At 38.2% G+C, this 23,538-nt stretch overlaps 2 protein-coding genes across 4 annotated transcripts in view; one reads left to right on the top strand and one right to left on the bottom strand.

Annotated features, from left to right (window-relative positions):
- sema3fb (sema domain, immunoglobulin domain (Ig), short basic domain, secreted, (semaphorin) 3Fb) overlaps nt 1–15,168 on the top strand; it is a 149,038-nt gene extending 133,870 nt beyond the window's left edge. For all 3 annotated transcript variants that reach the window (XM_056248593.1, XM_056248592.1, XM_056248594.1), the window contains 12 exons: nt 325–444; nt 701–840; nt 4,198–4,312; nt 7,077–7,146; nt 7,334–7,478; nt 7,743–7,965; nt 9,611–9,699; nt 10,113–10,154; nt 11,006–11,163; nt 11,776–11,843; nt 12,299–12,432; nt 13,891–15,168. In XM_056248593.1, coding sequence (XP_056104568.1) covers nt 325–444; nt 701–840; nt 4,198–4,312; nt 7,077–7,146; nt 7,334–7,478; nt 7,743–7,965; nt 9,611–9,699; nt 10,113–10,154; nt 11,006–11,163; nt 11,776–11,843; nt 12,299–12,432; nt 13,891–14,310 — 1,724 coding nt within the window. In that variant the 3' untranslated portion in view covers nt 14,311–15,168. The remainder of the gene's footprint in view (nt 1–324; nt 445–700; nt 841–4,197; nt 4,313–7,076; nt 7,147–7,333; nt 7,479–7,742; nt 7,966–9,610; nt 9,700–10,112; nt 10,155–11,005; nt 11,164–11,775; nt 11,844–12,298; nt 12,433–13,890) is intronic.
- A 6,468-nt stretch (nt 15,169–21,636) lies between these two features.
- camkvb (CaM kinase-like vesicle-associated b) overlaps nt 21,637–23,538 on the bottom strand; it is a 50,035-nt gene continuing 48,133 nt past the window's right edge. The window contains exon 11 of the mRNA XM_056248607.1: nt 21,637–23,453. Within this exon, the coding sequence (XP_056104582.1) occupies nt 23,115–23,453 (339 nt within the window). The 3' untranslated portion in view covers nt 21,637–23,114. The remainder of the gene's footprint in view (nt 23,454–23,538) is intronic.

The raw sequence follows: 23,538 nt of genomic DNA on the forward strand, positions 1-23,538 counted from the left end.
TTGAACGGTGTCATATTAATATGCACATAGTTAAATGATTGTTATTAATGTATTTTATTTGATAAAAAAAAATATATATATATTTTGACTGATTGTCCCTGTAAGTTGACTGCAAGTTGAACAGTTGATCAGTTAAATGCTCTTTATCTGTGTCCTGATGGATCTCTGCACAGATGTTGAAAGAACGGTGTTAGACTTTGGGTGTGGCTGACATTTCATCATAGACGGGATAAAAGCTCATAAATCAAATGCATCATTCTTTCACATTTGCAGATTCTTACATTTGTCTTTTTCTTTGTATCTCTCTGTTTCTGTATCTCTTAGATGGAGAACTGTATGCAGGGGTGTATATTGACTTCATGGGAACAGACTCTGCTATTTTCCGAACTTTGGGGAAAAACGCAGTCATGCGTACCGACCAATACAACTCAAGATGGCTGAATGGTAAATATGTCAAATAAGTGGATATGAGTAGTTGTCTGTCTATCTGTCTGTCTAGAGAAAGTGTTTGTTGATTAGTGCTCTATCTGGTTATCCATTTTTTTAAATTACCTTTTGCTTTTTTGCAGGTCACTTAAATAGTCCTAATGATTCCGTGTAGTTTCTCAGTTACTATGAAAAGGCTGATAAATGTTGAATCGTGCAATTTGTAAAATGCCATTGCATGTTACATTTTTCTCTCCCTCTCTCTTTTTCTTAGACCCCTCATTTGTCCATGTGCACCTTATCCCTGACAGCAATGAGAAAAACGATGACAAACTCTACTTTTTCTTCCGTGAGAAGTCTTCCGAGATGGGCCAGAGCCCTAAATCACAGTCACGCATCGGCCGAATCTGCCTGGTGAGCTTAAATCTCTGACCTAAAATAGCATTTGATGAATACAACCCAAAGTTTGAGACATTCCATACCATTCAGCATTTCTGGAAGAGATTCCAGCTACAGCCGAGAGCGAGTGAGCTGTGGTTTGTGGATACTTGACTGTGGCATTTTTGTTTGCTTGCCGCTGACGTGCTGAAATCCACACATATTTGACCTCCCTGCTTACAATACGTCTCTCTATCCATGTGACCCCTGAACCTGTGACCTTTTGACCTGTCAGGTCAGCCCTTCTGAGTATGACTGAGTTTCTTTACCAGAGCGTACTATGGAAAAGATTGCTAATTTATTAGCACCAAAGCGGTTTGTCCAGAGCGTGGAGCTTAACCACATTTTCTTAATGAAAATAGCGCCAGACCACAGCTGCAAATTGAGCAGGGCAATGAAAACAAACTTCGAGCGGCAGGCTTGGGCCACTGGGGTAAACTCAGGGGTTTGTGGTGCATCTTCTTGGGCTTAATGTAAGCTTGTGGGTTTGTTCTTGTTTAGCTGTATTGGGAGGGTTAAATAATGAAAAGTTCCCCACAAACATAGCTAAACTGTACAAAACCCACATAAATGGGTCAATTAATTGGTTTAAAAAAATGTTAAAGGGTTTGGATTTTTCTTTTTCTTCTATGGAACCCAAAAGATGTTTTGCAGAATGTCCAGCCTGCTATGCAATACAATAAAAGTTCCAAAATGTCTTATATGGTGCTATATATAAGTCTTTAAAGCTTTATGATTTTTTGAGTAATTTTTATAGTGTTTCTAGTAAGACTTTTTTTTTTAATGTTTTTAGGAAATCTCTTATACTCAACAAGGCTGCATTTATTTGATCAAAAATACAGTAAAACAGTAATATTGTGAAGTATTATTACAATTTAAAATAACTCTCTTCTATTCTAAAATATTTTAAAATGTAATTTATTCCTGTGATGGCAAAGCTGAATTTTCAGCATCATTACTCCAGTCTTCAGTGGCACATGATCCTTCAGAAATCATTCTTATATGTTGAGTTGCTGCTCAAGACACATTTATTTTTATTAACAATGTTGAAAACGGTTGTGCTGCTTAATATTTTCATGAATTCTATGATATTTTAATTAGAAATATTTCAGAACATTATACATTTTTTGATCAAATTAAAGCTTCCTCGTAGCTTAATGAAAGTAGTAATTACATTTAAAAAAATCTTAATGACCCCCAAATTTTAAATGGTAGTCTATATACAAAATGTTTTTGTGTGTGTGTCTTTACAAATGGATTTGTGCGTGTGCATTTTACTATGCATCTGTTCATTGAGCTGTTTCATATGTGGAACCACATGGTGGTGACATTACATGTGTGTTTGTGTGGGTGAGTTTTTGTGTTTATCCGCTTTCTGTTTTGTGTTTACGGGTGTGTTTATATGAGTGCGTGGTCTCTGTCGTGCGGCCCCCCAGGTCTTTGTTTATGAGTCGGGGTCATGTGGTGACCTAGCATGCAAACACACCCCTGCACTCAGGGCTTTATGGATCACACTCCGGAGAACCAGCCATTCTGCATCTCACATCTGAACCCATCTGGTCACCATCCACCCTTTCACAAAGATCTTTAGCTTTTATTAATAACAAGAGTCATGCAATTAAAGATGAAGCATGCAGAATTAGCCTGAGGTATGATCATTCATATCATGTATATGGTTTGTCGTATACAACTCATTTAGCTGAATCTGAATAGTTTGGAGAGTTTCTTTCATTATTTACTCATCACATTCCAAACCTGTATGACATTCTTTTTTCTGGGAAACACAAAAGGTGAATTTGAATGAACATGAATGAGGACTGGGAAATTCAAGCTACAAAATTACAGTAAAGCACCTTAAAGTTGTCCATATTCTTTGTGCATTATATTCCAAATCTACTAAAGTCATACGAGAGTTTGTGTAAGGAACGGATTAAAATTTAAGCCATTACTCACTGAAAATCTAGCTGTATTAATTCAGCTGTGATGTCCAGATCATTAATGAATTGTTCTTTTCAGTGAATAATTGATCCAGTTCACAAAACCAGTCTGAATGATCCGTTCACAAATGGGACTGATCTGGGGATTCATGAAGCATTCTTAAGAGAAAATGTATTATTCCCAGAAACATTTCTTAAGAATGTTCTAAAGAAAAAACTTTGAAGAATTGAATTTGAAATCCTAAAAAGAATGCTCTTAATATTATTGTATATCTAATCTAATAAAAGAAAGAAATTGAATATATTTTTTCACTCAAGCCAATTGCAACTTTTTTTCTTTCTTTTTTTTTTGTGAAAAATAAATTTGTGCACATTTATTATTATAATATCTGAGAGTGCAATTGATTTTGGAACATTTTTAATTTAGCTGATCACCAAGTCTTCGACAAGACCTGTCATACAATCAAACATCTTCAAAGTTTATCATTTTGTTTTTAAGAAAAAAAATTAAATGTTCTTATTAAGAACTGTTCTTAAAGTGATAGTTCACCCAGATCATTTACTCGCCCTCAAGGTGTTCCAATGTGCAAAAAAAGATATTCTGAAAAATTTTGGTAACTAGACAGTTGATGGAAGCCATTGACTTCCATGGTATTTTTTTTCTACTATTGAAGTCAATGGCTCCTGTCAACTGTCTGGATACCAACATTCTTCAAAATATCTTCTTTTTGTGTGTGTGTGTGTGTTCAACAAAACAAACTCTTACAGGTTTGGAACAACTGAGTAAATGATTACACAATTTTCATTTTTGCGTGAACTTTTCCTTTAAAATTCTTATGATAATCTTACAGTTTATCTTAAGAAATGTGTTAACTGAAGTCTGAAGAAGATTTTGGTTAAACTTTTCCTGTTCACAGCAGTTAACAGCTAGTTTACACAGACTACTTTAATTATGCTTTTATGGTGTTTTTATGTCCTTTTTGAAGCTTGAAAGCACCAATCCCCATTAATTGTATGGAAAATAGTATTGCATTCCATGGAAGAAAGTAAGTGAAACCAGTTTGGTATGACACAATGAATAAATAATGACAGCATTTTTGTTTTTGGGTGAACTATCCCTTCATATATACCTCCCAAACAAATAGGTTGTGATTTGAAGTCAGATGATAAATCAGGATTCCTCAGCCACCTCTTCCTAAAATTTGGCCGGCCATCAGACCAGATGGGTGTGTTTTGTGAATCAGACGAGACACTATTTGCAATCTTGTCTTCTCGCAGCTAACTTTTCCTGGCTGTTTGTTCCTCTCTCTCCCGCTGCGGAGGGGCTTGCAATGAATTAAATACAGCTATTTCTTTGATTTCGGCTCAAACCGCGTGTGTGTGTGTGTGTTTACAGAACGATGATGGCGGTCACTGCTGCTTGGTCAACAAGTGGAGCACCTTCCTGAAAGCCCGTCTCATCTGCTCAGTCCCAGGAGCTGATGGGATTGAAACGCATTTCGACGATCTAAGTAAGTCTCCATTTCCGTTTCATCTCCAACAGATAAAGTCGTCAGTGGAAAAGTCCCATCTCGGCTCTTAAAGTGGTTTGTGTTGGCTGCGGGCCAGTCAGGGATCACTTTAGCAGTGTGTGAATGAGAAAGATCCTCTCCTGGTTAGTCAGGTTTCAGTGGCCCTGTCCAATGTCGCCCACACCCTACTACAAAACCACATGCAAACCCTCCGTCCACCCACAACATCCTGGATCCCCTAATGTGGGCCTCCAGGTCTGCATTTACACCGTGCCAGGTGACGTATCTCACCCCCCCCCTGCCATATGGCACCAGATTCCCCCCTAGTCCATATGCCGAGATGGATAATGGCTTATTCGGAGCGGTGTTACAGAAACCCACCTTTCTTTCTCCGAACAAAAGGCTCTTTTGAGAAGACTGAAGGTGTGGGAGATGTGCCATGAGCTGCGGAGAGAGTTCGGATGACGTCCAGAGAGAAGGGCATGCCCTGTGGACGGATCAGGTGGACCGACAGAAATGCAGGGTCCTATAAGGGGTTCGCTCTAGCACTTATAGCCATTTCCAGACTAATTGGCCCCAGTGATGTTGGGAAACAGTGGGTTATGATCACGCTGGAATTTATAGCTGTTGCTCGTATTAAAAGAGCAGGTCTGGGCTCCCGAACACAGCCGCTCAACACTTATAAACACGTTTGGCTCTTTATTAGTGGGGAGGATGTTTACACAGGCTCATGAAGAGGTGAGGTTTTAGATGTGTGTGTGTGTGTTGAAGGAGGGATGTGCAGGCATTTTTAATAAGGGTAGTAAAGCTGTAGTACATTGAGTTGTGACAGTCTACTAATGAACTGGATTAAGCTTTTATTAGAGTAGAGAGAGCGCTGTGCTTAAGTACTGTTCCATGTTTATAATCACACGTATATTATATGGAAAGCAGAAGATCGCTAATATATTCACAACGGCCCAAAAGTTTAGGGTTGGTAAAATATTTGAATGTTTTTAAAAGAAGTCCCTTATGCTCACTAAAATGCATAAGATTGTGAAATATTATTACAATTTAAAATAGCTGTTTTCTATTTTAATATTAGATTTAATAATAATAATACATTTATTACAATGATGCAAAACGTAATATTTTTGTGGAAATTGTGATGTTTTTTTTTTGTTTAGCATTCTTTAATTAATAGAAAAGAACAGGATTTATTTCAAACAGAAATCTTTTTTTAACTTTATAAATGTCTTTACTGTCACTTTTGATCAATAAAATGCATCCTTGCTGAATAAAAGTATTCATTTCTTTTTTCTTTTTTTAAACTGAACTGTAGAGTACTTTTTTAATAAATATTTCTGGTCTTATTATTCACAAATCGTCAGTGCACGTTCATCTATATTGTCATCATTATTCATCATAATTGATTATCTCAGACTCTTAAAGGTCACGTGGGCGGGGAAAATAATGTTAACCATTAATATAATAGCCTAAGTTTAGATCAATCAATTCTTGATGCATTACATCAAGTCCCATCCTTTTTTATTTTCTATTGCATGCTGTTGCGTTTTAAAGTCGTGACGTTTCATGTCTTTAAATGAAAATTCCTACATTTTCTGTTCAGTGCTATTGAGAGTCATTGTATAGATCTTTACATAGATTCTATACAGCTGCTCATGTGACTCTGGCTTTACTTTTAGGAGATTATGGGAGTTTGAACAGTTGGAAGAAGTTAAGGATTTGGCAAATTCAACCCAGATGTCCAATTGTTTGTTAAAAAAAAATGCTATAAAGAGGTGTCATTTTAAAAGTATGTGTGTTCATCCCTGTTGAGGATCCTTAGATATATGCCATTAACTGCATCTCTCCTGTTGTGAAGGAGGAAGGGGGAGGAAATTTGCCTCGAGTTGTCAAATGTATTGGCATGTGCAAGAGAGAGTCTTGAAGGTGTTATTAGTTGAAAAGCATAAAAATAAGGGGCCTATTAACTTACATTTACGACACAAGCACCTCACTGTCTGGAACATGTGCATTAACAATTATACCACAACTGTCATACTTTGTTGCATTTTTTATTTATGTGATCATGAGTTTATAGCTCTGTGAACGAGTCTTATAAGCCGTATCCATATACACAAGATGCTTCACCTGCACTATACATATACATAGGTTGGCAGGATGTGTGTGTGAGGCAATAGGAACCATATGCTTTGCTATCCTCTATCACTCACTTATTCCCCTACACACACAAACACACACATGCACTCATAAGTGTTTATGTTAGCCGACTCTGCATGTTTCATCATAGTGACTGTCTTTCACCTCATTTACTGTCCAGTTTACTGGAACAAAATTACTCGAAAAATACTACAATAAGTATAACACTGGTGTGGCTAATAATGTTAGAGGTTTCTACACACATTTTAACTGTCAGGTTTATGAGAAATATCTTGCATGTGCCAACCTCTGCTTTGATAGAATCACAATTCTATCACAATCTTAGATGCTTTTGATAGGTTACACATAACACATCCAGTCTCAAACTGTTACAAGGTCTAAGAATGAGAATATAATTTGTAATAGAGAATCCCAATCAAGTCCGATTGAAAGAAATTCTGAAGACACAAATCTGATGAGTGAAATGCAGTGAGAAACTCTTGAGTCACAGGAAGTTTGTCCCAAGATTCAGTAAATGCGTTTGATTTATTCACTGCAAATATTAGCAAAGTGTTCCTCCAGCTTTTTCACTGCAGTGCTGTTCTATGTTTGTGTCTTTTAGGGGATGTGTACATACAGCCCACGCAGGACACTAAAAATCCAGTCATCTATGGGGTCTTCTCTGTGTCAGGGTGAGTTTGAATCTGTCAGACCAGCTCTTTCTCCATCTGGGAACTGTAGTAAACTAGAAGGGCTTGTTTAGCATGGGCAGTTGTCCACTGCATTTGCATCTGTTTTTTCCATGTTCACTTCTATAATCATACACTTATTACTTATATGCTTATATATTAACAACAACTTTGTCATATTTCCCCCCAGCTCTGTATTCAAAGGCTCTGCGGTCTGCGTCTACTCCATGGCGGACATTCGGATGGTGTTCAATGGACCTTTTGCCCACAAAGAAGGTCCCAATTATCAGTGGGTGGCCTACACTGGAAAAATCCCCTACCCTCGTCCGGGAACAGTGAGTTTCACCCTCTAATGAATCAGAATACCAATAATAAGATGGATTATTGTCTCACCGGTGTAGTAATATTAATCTAGACCTGCTGTTGAAGGTTTAAACAACAAGCTCAAACTTCAACAAGCTGAAAGCACAGATTATAAGTGGGTTTGGGTTTTAGATTTAGCCATTTGGTATAGAGCATAAAGTTAGCCTTTAGTGCTGCTGCATTAGGCCAGTACATGGATCTGATTAGCTAAAATTGATCCTCATCATTTTTTTCAGTGTCCTGGTGGGACTTTTACCCCCAACATGAAGTCCACTAAAGACTACCCTGACGAGGTCATCAACTTCATGCGGAACCATCCCACCATGTACAACACTGTGTATCCGGTGCACAAGCGCCCCCTGGTGGTCAGGACCAATGTGGACTATGAGTTCACCACCATCACTGTGGACCAGGTGACTGCTGCCGACGGCAACTACGAGGTGCTCTTCCTGGGTACAGGTGAGTTTGGAAACTACCCTGATTTTTACATATTTAAATTATTTACCATGTTATACATGCATAGTATATGCTCTAGTATTTAATTTAAAATCTTTTATTATTATTTTCAGTTAGTCTCTTCAATTTAGTAGAATTGTTTTCATTTTATTTAAAAATCTAAAATATTTATAAATAAAATAAATATCTAACTGGTATCATTTAAAAAAAATTAAAAGCATTATATTTCTCCAGACTGGGTTATTGTAGTTTAACAAATTTTATATCGTTTTTATTTCCTTCTTCTTTTTTTTTTAATGTTATTTTCAATTTGTCTTTTTCTTTTTTGTTTTATTTAAAAACCTATTTTTTATATTTAAAAATAAAAATTAATGGTATCATTTAAAAATGTTTAGCAGTATTATATTTCTCCACACAATCTAGTGTTATTGCTGTCTAATGGCATTTTCATGATTAATGCATACAGGATGTAAAGGTTTTAACTTTAATGATATACCATGTCTCAAAAAAATCTATTTTATTTTACTTGGAGTCATGCAAATGTATTTTAGTTTAGTTTCCGTTATCCCAGTTATTTTATTTGTGTTATTTTTTCATTTGTTTGTTTTAATTTTAAGTGTATTTTTTGTTAACAATATAACTGATAAAGTAGTGTGTAAGAGCTTTTTAGGTACAGTAACTAACTATCACCTTGCCTTCCCGCTAAACCTTTATCAAGACACTTTTCTGAAACTGCTGCAGGATAAACTAAAAACAAGTCAGTTCTCTATAACTCCAAGTTTATCAGATGAGATGAAAAGCATCTGACTCTACAAAAAAAGGTTTCGTGTTTCCATCTTTCTGTTCTTTATATTAAAACTGTGAATGCAAGCCCTTAAGGCTGGAGGATCACTGTAAGAGAATCCATCAACCTACACTGATCTGCTAAACTCTTTCTCTCGTCTCCTTCTCTTTTAACATTAAAGAGTCAGAATGCCATCATTCTTTCTGTACACGAGGTTATCCCTTTATGTCTGCTTTTCTTGCTTTGTGAGTCTGAGAGGCTAATGGGTTTTTAAATCAACTCTGCGTGCCCCATTGCACCTGCAAGCACTCCCAGGAACGTCTCTAGCTTTCAGCTGCCGTCGCTCGCCTACATTCAAAGCTCAGGTTAGATGCATTGCTCCGGTTGCAATAAATCTCCAGCGACGTGCACAGAGGAATGCAACGGGCACGTTTAAATCAAACAAGCGTTTCGGTAGGGCACAGCCGCTGGAAAACCTCAGCTTTCAAGTGGAGATGGAGCCTGACAAGGTACAGCCGAGCTGAAAGATGAACATGCCGTGAAAAGCAGTGAAAACAAAAGACAAAAGAGGGATTTTAAAAGGAAGGGATTGAATACGTGAAGGGTCTGCATGTTAGATGGGACGGAACGAAAGAGTGACTCAAGTGTCTCTGGAGTCAGTGGAAGATAATAATCGTGATTTTATCAGGGCACAAGATGCAAAGACAAAAGGCTTGGAAAAAAGGAAAAGACAGAAAGTTGTCAGAGGAATGTCATGGCGCTTTGAAGACGGCCATGCTTTTTAGTAACATGGAACTGCACTTGGAAAGAGTAATATGTGGTTGGCTCAGTGAATGATCTGACTGTCTTTCTATTGGCCTACAGACAGAGGTACAGTGCAGAAGGTGATCGTCCTGCCAAGAGATGACCTGCAGACAGAGGAACTCGTGCTGGAGGAAGTGGAGGTCTTTAAGGTGAGCGCTGAACCCTGGGGCTTTCCTGTTCGCTGGTGAATTGTGATATATACATTTATTTATTTCCTGTGACGGCAAAGGTGAATTTTCTGCAGCTTATTATTTTCTCATCATTGTTATCAACTTTAAAAACAGTAGTGTTGCTTAATATTTTTGTGGAAATTTGATACTTTTTTTTCAGGATTCTTTGATGAATATGAAGATAAAAAGAACAGCATTTATTTGAAATAAAAAAATGTAACTTTATAAATGTCTTTACTGTCATTTTAATGCATCTTTGCTGAATGAAAGTATTAATATCTTTAAAAAAAACTAATATCGTACTGACACCAAACTTTGTTGTGAGTCTACATTACACCTAATAAACAAACTAGGTTAATGTACAATAAAGTTTTCATATCTGTCACTTTCAGGTCCCTACTCCCATCACAACTATGAAGATTTCTTCAAAACGGGTAAGAATTAGCTATACACTAAACCTGATATAAATGGTTCACAAACACTGATGTCTTATTAATACAGGATGAATAACCAAACCCATAAAGAAGATAACAATAAACCGGTTTAAATTGGACATGCAGCTGCTATCTGTCTAAAAATGATCCCCTGTAATTCATAAGCAGCTTTCATATGTGGAACACAGTTCTACAGATGTATGGAGATAAAATGTTCAATTTAATTTGTGTTTTATTCTTTCATCGTGATTAGGTTTGTTGGCAGATGCGGTATGACATCATTACAAGGCCATAATTTAAACCCTAGTTCTCCCAGAATAACTGATTTAAAACAGCTGATCCTCAAAAAAGCGAAATGCCAAATGTCCAAACGCTGGAGGAAAAAAAGCTCCATTATCAGAACAGGCTTGAATGTGCAGTTCTACCCTGCACAGACCTGCCTGCATCTCAAATTCATGACGTTAGAGGCGAGACCGTGAAGTTGACATCTTTCCAAAAGCCTTTCACAGAAGATCATTTATTACCCTGAGCTTTCATGATCAAATCAAATTATGGGTGTTCACACTTCACACTCGAAGTTTGGTTCTTTTGGTCCGGACCAAAAATCAAAATGATACATTTAGGCCTGGTTCGCTTAGGTTCACACTGTCATTTTTAACACCGAACCTAAAGATACAAAAAAATATGGCTTATATTGTGCGATGGAACTCATCTTTTCAGGGTTCTCGGTTCTCTTGTTTTGCACTTATTCAAATGAACCGCACTAACAGAGCAATCGCACCAGAGTTCATTTTAACCTATGTTGCTTTGACCTATAAACAACTACTAAATGACTTTTGACTCTGTTGCAGCAACAACTGTACGTGGCGTCAGAGGTTGGCGTGACTCATCTGGCCTTGCACAGGTGTGACGTGTATGGCGAGGCCTGTGCTGACTGCTGTTTAGCCCGAGACCCTTACTGTGCCTGGGACGGCAAGTCCTGCTCTAGATACTCGGCCTCGCAGAAGAGGTAAATATGCCCAAAACACTTCAGGAAGACAAAACACTCATGAATTTCACATCAAAGATCACAGTCCACTCATGAGCATTAATAAGAATATGATCCTCATTTACAGACACATTTTCTTGATTTCTGGGAACATTGTGCTTTGAATGTTGCAACTGCAGATATTTTGCTATCATGCAGTCAGACGCATTAGTCAATTTCAGGGGAAATCACAGGTTTAAGTTGTTGGTGTGTCCGTATGAACCTCATTTAGGGACGGATGAGTATTATCATTGTGAAACAGGAAAGGATTTTCCCTGAGTTGCAGAAAGATGAAATCCCAGAGAGACACATTGAACTTTGCTTCCTCTTCTGAACTTTACACAAGCATTCAACCTGTCATATCTTTAGCGTGACTGCACACGCAGCGTGATTTATTGAAGCAGTAGATGGTGCAACATTGTTTGGGTTGGAAAAAACCCTAAAAATGTAGCGTTAAAACTGAGAAATTGGAATAACCGAATCTGCTAATCAGACGAGCTGTGCACTAAAATGTTGTCTAGTTGTATATTTTCATACTTAATCAGTTACAGGTGGAAATAAATGTCTTATCTTGCCATATTGGCTTCCTTTCAGACGCAGTCGGCGACAGGATGTCAAATACGGGAATCCCATACGCCAGTGCAGAGGATACAATTCCAACAGTAAGCCTAACTCGTATTTGTGATGCAGAAATGTATTATGTATAATAATATCAATAAATAGATTTAGTCCAGTCTGTTTTGTTTGTAAATATATCCATCTAATAAACATTGTATGCACAACTAATTTATTGGTAAATCATTCACAGCTAATACTTGTTTTCATATCATGACACATTGATCAACATCAGTTCATGAATTCCGTTTTACTCGCTTTCATTAATTTGTCAAGTTTGTTTATATAAATTAAGCGTATATGTAAAACTCAGTCATGCTTTCTTTATTCAACCCTTATGAGCTGTTAACAGAAAGCATCATTCCGCTCTGATCTGGACTGGTTTTATTTGCATGGCCTCAGTTTGACTGACACGGCTCTCACGTTCTACTGGCTCTGCTGTTCTACTCTAGTGCTGTTTGATGTCTATGAGAAGTGACGTGTTGTTGTTGTTGTTGTCCAGCCAATAAGAACACTCTAGAGACGGTGCAGTATGGGGTGGAGGGAAGCAGCACGTTTTTGGAATGCCAGGCCAGATCTCCTCACGCCGCCATCAAATGGCACCTTCACCGAGACAACAGCGATAGGAGGAGAGAGGTGAGGACACACCAGTACATATCCATATTCATGTATGGATAAATAGTATAGATGCACAGTATGTTAGAAAGATTATATTTGTCTTTACTGCATCCTCTCTGAATAAAAGTATTAATTTCTTTCAACAAGAAAAAGAAGTGTGTGTATAATGCATTTATTTGATTAAAAATACAAAAAAACAGTAATATTGTTTAATATTACAATTTAAAACAGCTGTTTTCTATGTGAATATATAGTAAAGTGTCATTTATTCCTGTGATCAAAGCTGAATTTTCAGCATCATTACTCCAGTCTTCAGTGTCACATGATTCTTCAGAAATTATCCTAATATGATGATTTAATGCTCAAGAAACATTTATGATTATTATCAATGTTGAAAACAGTTATTTACAGTTTTATTTCAGTTTTTTTTTATGAATAGAAGGTTCAAAAGAACAGCATTAATATGAAATAGAAAGATTTTGTAACATTAAACACTACCGTTCAAAAGTTTGCACTGTATGTTTGTATATACAGTATAGACGCATTAAAGGTGCTCTATGTAACTTTTAGCGGCCTCTAGTGGTGATGTTTCAGATTGCAACCAAATTTTACAAGAGCGCTCGTGCTCGAACTCATAGACAATGCCGTCTATTACGCAAATATCTTGGCGAATACTAGACGGATTCGGCGAGCACCGAGCTCGTTGGGACCATGTAGTCGAGCTGAAAAGAACCATATAAGTTCCATAGTTTTTGGTGGTGTTTTCGCGGAGATATTAGCAGAAAACCATCGGGCGCGCTGCAAAATTGCGGACGCCGGTGACGTCACGATCTCAGAAGAAAATCGCTCGTATCTCTGGAACGCAAAGACCCAGAGAGCTCAAATTCGGGGGAGGAGGTCCCAGGGGAACCCTTGCCCGAACGCTAGAGTGGCGGGCCTCGGGGATGCCCCCTACCGGATCGCCGTTCGCTGGGACCCCCGTTTTCGAACGGCTATAACTCGGGGAGCCGGGCGAGTTGGACCTCGGGGGTGGGCTCGTTCGAAAGGCCCCGTCCAGCACTACGAACGATTAGAGTCTTGGGAATATTGATCAAAGATTGACCGAGATATAAGCCGAAAAACGTGCGCCTTTAACCGGACGTAACTCCCTGACCGTCTACAATAGACTGTATATAAGGAGAGAGGCTCGGGAGCGCGCATGCACGTCACATCCGTTGGATTTCGCGGTAAATCCGACCCGGAGACTTCACATAGAAATAGGAATACTGGCCTTCAGAGGTAAAAGCAAAACTCGAGAAGTGGATCATTTTAATGTGTGATTACAACCCCTTCACACACAGGCAATAAAAAAAGGATTCATTTTAGTAGAAAAGTTACATAGAGCACCTTTAAAAAAATATTTCAATTATATGATATCAATTAAGCAATCTGAATTATACATATGAAGTTCATTGATTTGTGAATCTGTTTCTCCAGGTCCGCACCGATGGGCGCGTGTTGAAGACGGATCAAGGCTTGCTTCTACGTTCCCTCCAGTCCTCAGACTCTGGCATCTACGTCTGCACAGCCACTGAGAAGAACTTCAAGCACACCTTGGTCAAACTTCAGCTGGTGGTCTTGACCAACCAGGCCGTCAACAACATCCTGGTGGAAACGGGCCGCCCCGCGGTCTCTCCGCTCCAGTCCAGCGCCTGGACCCCCAGCGCCGGACAATACAAAGACCTTCTGACCATCCTCAGTCAGCCCGAGATGGGCCTCATAAACCAGTACTGCCAGGACTATTGGCAGTATGGAGACCCGCTGACCGGGGTCATCAAGGCCAAAGACCTCAAAGAGCTGAAGGAACAGAAGAAGCCACGGAATCGCAGACATCACGGGGACGAAGAGGAGACATGAGGGGGGTTTCCACTCCTCGGTCCTAGAGGAAAGACTTCTAAAAGAGGAACACCTGAAAAAAAAAAAAAAAAAAAAAACTTCCATCAAATGAAACCGAACTTTGCAAGAAACAAACGGAATTCCCTTTTAACACGTAAAGATGATATCATACACAGTATTTATTGTAGGTTGTATATAGTACCATTCTGTGGATTTCTTTGTACTTAAATAGAAAAAATGAATGCTCTTTGTGTATAAGTACCTAACGGGCAAATATTATTGTAATATTATTTTTATTGTCACAACTTCAAACGAAACAAAAGAAATCTCCAGTTTCCATCTTCCGGGCATTGACGACTCGTATATATTGACATAAACTCATAGACTATGAACTATGTTGAACTGATGGGTGAGGAACGAGCGACTGGGGACAAATCTGGCCCTTGGACTCTTCAACAGAAAGACAGACAAAGGCGGTGACATCATGCTCTTCACCACTAGTCCCACCCCTAAGTGCATTCTGGTCTCTCATTGGTTACAATGATGCACCAGCTCATATTGTCTTCCTGATGTCACTCTATATGCACAACTCTTCTGTTTTCATTGCACAAATGAATCGAATTTCATGGCACAATATATATAATTTTTTTTGTGAATGGACTCGATCAAGTTTTGACTAATGTAAAAGAGCTGCTGAGGGCTCTTAGTAAGCTTTTATTGTTTTATATGCCACTTTTGAAAAGACTAAAAGCACAAACCAACTTGCACCGCAATGATGTCATGGCATCCTATATATGTCCAGGTCATATTTCACCATTTAAAATGTTTTTTTTTTCTTCATAAAATAAATAAAGCCATTCATTGATAATATAAAAATATTTTCTCCCACATTTTATTTTACTGAATTACACTAAAGTTCTGTAGAATTAATTTTATTTAAATTGGCACTTTTTATAAATGCTTCACAATTAGATTTGAATTGGGAAAATGTCCTGAAAATAATGTCACAATACAAAAATAAAAACGATTTCTTTAATAAGCAAACATCATTTCACATATTTTCATTTTTAATTTCGGGGGGAAATATGATCTGGACCAGTTTTTTTGAGATTCAGCCAAGATTCATAGCCTAAATATGAATTTAGATAAACTGTTGAAGACTACAATATTATAAAAGACACATGCTGATGTATGACAAAAGCTACATTTCATTTTCAAAACGTGTTCACACTGTATAGAGCATTTTATCACGGTTTTAAACTACTCAAGGTCTTGGGAAGCTGGCTTTTCATTGTGTGCATGATTTATGTAGTGGTATCGTAATTACGAAATTAAAGCTAGCTGCGTTACAGTTCTTTCTGTTGACATGTTTTTACGGTAAGGTCAGTGTTGGGCAGAAGACTGATGGTCTTCCTCTGAGTGGCTTATACACACAAAATGAAGGGCAACTATTCACCTTAAAACGATGACAGTTCAACAACTGTTGTTTCCTCAACAGTTGATGGTATTGTTACTTTCCCTGCAAAACACCACACGGCTCCAAAACCAGTAAGAAGCAGTGTCTTACATCGAGAGAAAATGGTTGTACAATTTCTTGGTATTTTTAAGATGTGTCTTTAGAAATGTTTGTGTTTTTATTTTGTCATCAGTTTGACTAAATGCACAGGTGATGTTACTGTGATAATTGTGTAAATGATTTTCTTTCCCCTCTTGCTGTTGCTAACTAATAAATTAAAGCTCTATATTTTATAGTAACTCAACTGTTCTTTTTTTTTTTTCTTTACCAGCTGATTTATTTGGTCACATACTCATGGAATGGTTATGAATTGTTTTTGTGGAAGAATCCTGGACCGACAGTACAGGCAGTGAAACCGTGCAAATAATATTTCACTATTTCACGATAGTTGCATGCTGTCAGAGTGTTGGGGAAGTTACTTTTAAAAAGTAGTGTAATACGTTACTCGTTACTTCTTTAAAAAAGTAATCCGTTACTTTACTTAGTTACCCCATATAGAAAGTAACTTTTTACGTTACTCGTTACTTTTATGTTGCTTGACTTTGGGCAGAACCCAATATCTGTTCCTAAATGTGTAGGCCTACATAAAGTTCTACTATGCATAATGCCATATATAATGGCATAAATGCATAATGCATTTATAAATGCATAGTTGCGTTCATATTCTGGGCTCATCTGATTTTTTGTGCATAGTATAGCCTACTTTATTATGATTTTAGTACCATAATGATTAATAAATGCACGCACAATTATCCGTGAACTTGATAAATGTTGCAGATATGTTTTACTATGCACGTAAACAAATGCCTTTCAACTTATGTGTGCAAAATTCAGAATTAAATGAATGTGCTTGTGCAGCAATTTACAAATAGAGAGTCTGTAGGCCTACTATAGCCTACGTGTTGTAGCCATTAAATAAGCGCATTTAGTTTCATATTTGTTAAAATATTATAATGTTATTTTTTTTCCATCTATGCTGATTATGAAAAGTGAACAGTGCGAGTAAGATGGATGCAGAATATATCGGGAGACATTGAGTCAATCAGACATGATTTTGACCACTTCATTAAGTTTTGTTTTGAAGAAAGCCTTTCTTTAAAGCGAATTACGTTTTGTATAAATTGTATCTTAATTTTAAGCATTTTTTTATCAACCAAATGCCTGGATTTAATAAGCAAATAAAGGGGACAATATAATCATGGAAGCGCCGGCGTGGTCACTTGCATTGCACGTGAACTGGAGCATCTCATCATAAATTACACCGTCGGTGTATGAATGAGTGAGTGAATGGGTGAATGTGAGGCAAATTGTAAAGCGCTTTGGTGGCCATTGGGTCTGTGAAAGCGCTATATAAATGCAGTCCATTTACCATTTAAATTAACCGAAACTCAACGTATAGAATTTAAGCTTGAAATGTCTTTAAACGAAACAATTCAAAACGAAAAGAAATAGGCTAGCCTACTCTCTGATTATGTAATCCAGTATGTGCATTTCTCTCTGGGGCGTTCACTATGGAGATGGCGATCGCGGTCAAATCTATGAAATGACGGAGATCGCTGTCAAATCCCAGGGACAGATAATCTGTCCCTGGGGAAAGTAACGTTGCGCCGAATTGAAAAAGGAACTACGTTTCCTTACCAAATTTTCAGTAGTAGCGCGTTACACTACTTTTTACCCGAAAAAGTAGTTACTGTAGTACGTTACTGTAACGCGTTACTTTGTAACGCGTTACACACAACACTGGCTGTCACACACAGTTAGTTGTGTTGTGGAGTGAGGGCAACTAAAAAAATCCTATGTTTATAGTGTATAAAAATTTAGACTTATATCTATGTGACTAAATCATGCAGCAAACGTTTTAAAATATCTTGGAAAATTAATTGAAAAATTGCATTAATTACTTTTAAAACCGTTTAACTAATAGAATCAGTCAAACTTCGTACTGTCGGTTAACGTTAATTATGAGCATCCCTAATTCCGAGTTTCTAACTCTGCAAGTCAGATTTTATAAATCGGAAGTCGGACTTAACTCGCAATTCTGACTTTATGACGAGAAATAAGATCTTTTGCTCTTGTCAGCACGTTGGTGTATTTTCTGTGGTGTTACTTGCGAGTCACGGTTATTGAATATTGTTCCCAGTGAATAGGTTGCAGCGTTGTTCTCTGGGCACCACGGGCATCGCATTCAGGCGGAAAAAGATTTCATCACTAGCCTCTTTTGTCCCATTTGTATCTCACCAACACACAAACCTCTGTGTCTCTTATCTGATAGCTCCCATCATTCCCAGTGCCAGTGGTGGGCAGTGGGCACAGTCGCATCAGTCAGCAGTGACTGGCTGTTCTCACCCACCGGGGTGATGATGGATGATTATCGGAGTGAATAGCTGAACGGCTCAGAAACCCACATGCTTATCTTCCCGACCCATCTCAGAGGGGGAAGCGGTGCCATCCTTTCAACATGCCGTCATAGGCTGTCATTATTATGGAAAGGCCTCTATTCATGCTTAAAAAGTCTTTTGTTCACTGTTTCAAAACCTCTTTATCGGTCCGACAAAAAAGAACAGGCCTATCTTTTATCGATTATGTTTTGTCCAACTTCCAAGCAGATGTTTTAAGAATTGTAGCAACCTGGTGAGAAATAAAAGCTCTGAAAAACTCATTTTAAGTAACCTGACGAGTCTTGAAGGACATCAGAGACGTTTGCTGGTCTTATCAGGCTGAGATCAGAGATTCAGAGGAAGCGAATCCAGTGAGTGTCAAGACTTCTTGAGAAGAGGCTCTGATAAAAGGGTGAGATGACGAATGTAAGGTCTACAGGACATCATGTTTGTAATGTTTTGTGGTCTGGACAGGACATTAGTAAGCCAGAGAAGACTCTGATGTCATTATAAACATCCTCTTAAGTGGTTTAGATGCAGACGATAAGCTAAATGTGGAATCATCCACAAACTTTCATATAGCCTAACGTAATTTGAGGTTAAGTGATGCATCTGGACAGACAATGCAATCATCTCACTTCTCATCTACAGAAGAGAGAGAAGATTGCGCGCTTATTGTTTGGCTGATTTTCTTTGTGATAAACTTGTTTTTTTTCACAGATCAAATGTGTACTACATGATGTGAACCAGCAGAGGGCAAGCTTTAATAAGCCTCTGTTGCTTTCTGAAGCACTGCATAGGATAGGAGTAGGCCACTGCTATAATATTTTGTTATAAACGTTCTGCCATTTATTTAGGCTAAATGTTTATATAAAAGTCTATATGCATATGGATTTTACAATTATTTTGCCCATTTAAGTGGAACTTCTCTGCTGGGGTAACAGGTATATCCTATAGGCTATGCTTATGTTTTTAGGTCGCTTTTGGATTTTAAATTAGGCTATTTTTTTATTACATTGCACAAAATAGTATATTAAAATATTAAATACTGTAACTCCCTTGCGAGTGAGAAGGGGTTGCAAATAATCACTCTAGGAGCCCTGTGCACACGAGCCCATTATGTGACTGTACTTTTAAAAAATAACCCGAGGTGGTTTTCTTTGAGATTTTTGACATCATATTATCTAACTCTCAAAGTCTCACATTCTAAGCATGTTAAAATGAATAACACTACTTGTTGCATACAACAAAGAACTACGACTACGAATGGATGATCATTCAAGGATGTGTTTATTTTGAAAGCATGAAAGTGATTTGAAGAATACAGAGGTTAAAGTGGAGAGAGGCCAGTCCTCAGTGTATTCACAGGTTCACAGTCAACCAAACTGAGAAGAACATCTGAGAGGATGAGGAAATCAACAGACACACAACACCAAAGGCAATAGTGAAGCACTATTTAAAAAAAATTGCTTTGAATTGTGTAACACAGTATCTAGTTGCGGTTTTAGTATACATGAATGCTATAAAAACTATTTTTTTTCAGACCTACATGAAACATTACTTATACTTTTTTTATTTTAGATTTTATCAGTTTGCGCTTTTTGAATTTTTATATGAAAATCAAAGACAGAAAAACAAATGACATCTCAAAGTCTCAGGGTAGATAGAACGAATAAAGGTATGCGACAGATTTTAGAAGAGAAATATCATTTTATAAGATCAAAGAGAAATGAAAGATACAAAATGACACGTGAGATCTAAAGTATATCAGTAAAAACCTGTGGCAACCCATGCTGAGCATCATTATGAAATCAATAGAGCACTGACAGCATAATTGCATATCAAGGCCTTCTTCAGTCAAACCTCCACTGACTCCTATGATGTTTAGAAGATTACAGCTTGTCACCACTGCACAACAATTACAAATCGTTGGCCACTGGAGGGGAAACTCGCTGTTTTCGTTCACCTTTACTGTATGACAAGTTCTAAATAATAGTACCATTAGGTGCACTGGCTTCATCTGTCCCGCTCAAGTCCTGACCTTCCCGTCCTTCCAGAATGACGTCACTATTGTCAACTTCAATGGAGGACAGTCTAATCAGAAATTGAGTGTTCACATGGACACTGACATTGAGAGTAGCATCACAGTATCGCAGTTGTAGACTATTGCTCATATAAAGAGGTCAACCGTTTCGATTTTGCTTTTCGTTAAGCTCTAGTAATCCTATATATCCTCAGACCTGTGCTAAAATATGTTTGTGTGCGGGCACGGCGGGGGTTTTCTCAACTGACTTTCTATGATGTTTAAAGCATCTAGGGATGCTGAGTTTTAGAAGGCAGTTGTCTAACTCAGAGATCAAATATTTTCACAGGAAAAAAACGTTTAAATATGTCATTTTGATTATCAAAGATGAGTTTTAATGGATAAAATTGACTATTGACTTAAAAATCATGCCGAGCAGGAAACTTTACAACTAGTAGATTTTTAAGACCCGTTCGCACCATGAATGATAACTATAAAGAAAACTATATTAGCGTCTACAACAACAGATGATGGTGTTCTGCTTATTTTATGCACGTACTGTAGTTTTGTCGTCTGCTGCTTTAAATGCTCAAGCTCCTTAAAGTCTTTAAAATGGATTCTGATTGGCTGTCAAAGTTTATTATTCGTCAGCTGTGGGGGAAAAAATCATACTATATCATACAATATCATACTTCCCTATTGTTATAGAATTAGAACGATTATTAAAGCACAACATTACAGTTATCGTCCTTGGTGTGAACAGGCTATTAATGTCCCTGGAAACCTTTAGTCCCATTTAGCCATTTGTTAGCAACCGCATTTAATTGCTGGTATTACTGATGTATTTTATATTGTACACTAGAATGTAAAAATATCTTGAGCCTGTTAACCACAGACTTTATTTCAGGCGAGTAACCAAAACCCCATTCAAAAAACATTGATTTGGGGACGATCTGAAGTGCAAAAATGCTAACTTGTTTCTGGGTTTTAGAACTTATTCCTGCAGCACTCTATACTTGTCATTGAGAATTTTTTGATATATGACCTAATGTGCCTTTATTAAAGGAAAGGTGGCAAAGGGTTTAATGACTATAAATAAGGCCCTATTTACATCTGGTATTACGATGCGTTTTGGTCAATTGGATCACAAGTAGACGAGGGAGACACGTACCCGCTTACACCTGGTATTTTAATTAGTCTCTTTTGTCCACTTTCAACCACTTCTGTCCTGACTTCTTCGAAAGGAGGCGTCTATGGGCAGATAAATGTACTTTTTTTTTGGGACGAAACAAGCTCATGCAATTTATATACCGTATAAACGTGCCCGGAGAAGACAGAAAAACATACGGAGAGCAGCGGCTTTCCTTTTTGGTCTGATAGCCGCAAGACCAGCAGAACAGAGAACAGAGAAATCAGGAATGGTGAGAGAATATTTGTCTTCAGTCGACAAAGTTTAAATCCTGTCTGGCTAGCGCGCTTCCCATACATGTTAGGTCAGTAGGTGGAGAGTAGGAGGTCCTTTTTGGTTGTCCGAACACATTCGACCACGAGTGTGCAATCCGTTTGAATGAGTTTTTGAGCACCTCTGGAAGTGGTTGAAAGTGGACAAGCTCAAAACATATTAGACCCCGTTTACACCTGTATTTAGTGTACTTGACGAAAATGCTTCTTAATACCATGGCCTAAATATCTGATACCTATTATATACTTGCAATTCAAAAAAGATTTGGGTTCAAGAAAAATATATAAAGATTATGAGTAAATATTCAGCCCAACGAAAGCATCTCAGAGTAGCCATAAAATGGCCACTGTAACTTGTAAATTTATGCCTCCAATGAAATCCTGTTAAAAACAAAGATCACTGTGTGTGGCTGTGTACTTTTAAAATGGAAAGGTATATTATTCAAAACATGTACAATGTATGCAAATGAGTATATAATACATTATAAGAACAAATCACATTTTCCACTGTTCATGTGGCTAGCTACCAAGCAGATGTGAGGTATTAGTTATGCTTACCAACTCTGCTCCATTTATTGGGCCACACGTCTCAACCACTAAAACACCATTACGAGATGAATTTAGCCGCCTTAGTTGTTGTAAAAGTATTTTTCATATGAATCCTCTTAACGTTTCATGAGTGCGTGTTCGATCAAGACATGAAATGTCCATGTAAAAGCTGAAGCTGAATGTGTCAGTTACCTGGGCATGTGTGTCATAAACAGCAGATTTGAAAAAAGCATGCTGTTCTTGGCTACGTCTAATCTACAGAGGTAAGTAAGCTATTTACAGAAACTGTACATTGCACATGAAGCTGTGTCTCTGTGGTCCTCTGACTAGTTCGAGACAGATGTCAACAAATTGCAATGCAATAAAATAAAATAAAAAGTAGCTATAAAATGGGGCCTACAGTGATAATCTATCCTAAAGCATGTATGCAGATCAGTGCTAAAGTTTCCGATCTTGGCTTAATGTAAGCAGAAAACAGCTTTTTTCTTATTTTACGCAAAGTTAAAGTGGCCAGAGCATTCGATGTGCGTCACACGGCGTTGTGATTCAATAGAAAACAAGAGAATGCTTGCTGGAAAATGTTTAAAGGCAAATTCACACTGCACCGACAGACGGCGACCAACGTGGACAACCAACATATTACAAGTACGCCACTTCTCAGACATCCGTCAAACGCAGATTCAACATGTTCAATCAGCAAAAACGAGAGCCAATCAAACACACTGATTCAACAAAACCTGATGAAGTGTCTGTTGCTGTCTCTCGGATTGTCTCGGTGCACTGTGAATTGGCCTTTAGTTTTGAGATTAATGCTATGTGCTGTGGAATCAGTATTAGCATGCTTGCTGCTTATGTACAAGAGTGCGAGATCTAAACGCAGGTGGGAGAGGTAGCGAGATTAACCGCTCTGTTCCTCCCCTGTGTCCGATGGCAGGGAGTCTAAAGCTTCTCCGTTGCATCGCGATGTGGGATCGGGCTGTTCGGGCGCTGGGACGTGGAGAACAGGCTCAGCTGGTGGTGGGGCGGCAGCGGCCACTGCTTCCACAACAGGGGCTTCTGTGCTGGCAGAGGGGCTTTCAGCAGTACTCGACTGGGCTGTGGAGGCCTCAGATGGAGCCTGGGGGTTTTCCTGAGCTCCTGCTGCAGGGTTGGCCACTTCTGGTGCAGCTGCTGCTGCTGCCGTCTGATGCTCTGGTGCCCTGAGACGCTTCATCATGGTCGTGACCCGTACGGCTTTCTGCAGGAAGGTGATGATCCAGATTTCATTTAGACAAACTCAACTTTTAAAAAATGTTCAAACAAAAACAAAAGGGTCATTAAGG

Source organism: Rhinichthys klamathensis, unplaced genomic scaffold (assembly GCF_029890125.1).
Source record: "Rhinichthys klamathensis goyatoka isolate OS25496 unplaced genomic scaffold, OSU_Roscu_1.1 h1tg000056l_1, whole genome shotgun sequence".
NCBI lineage: Eukaryota > Metazoa > Chordata > Actinopteri > Cypriniformes > Leuciscidae > Rhinichthys > Rhinichthys klamathensis.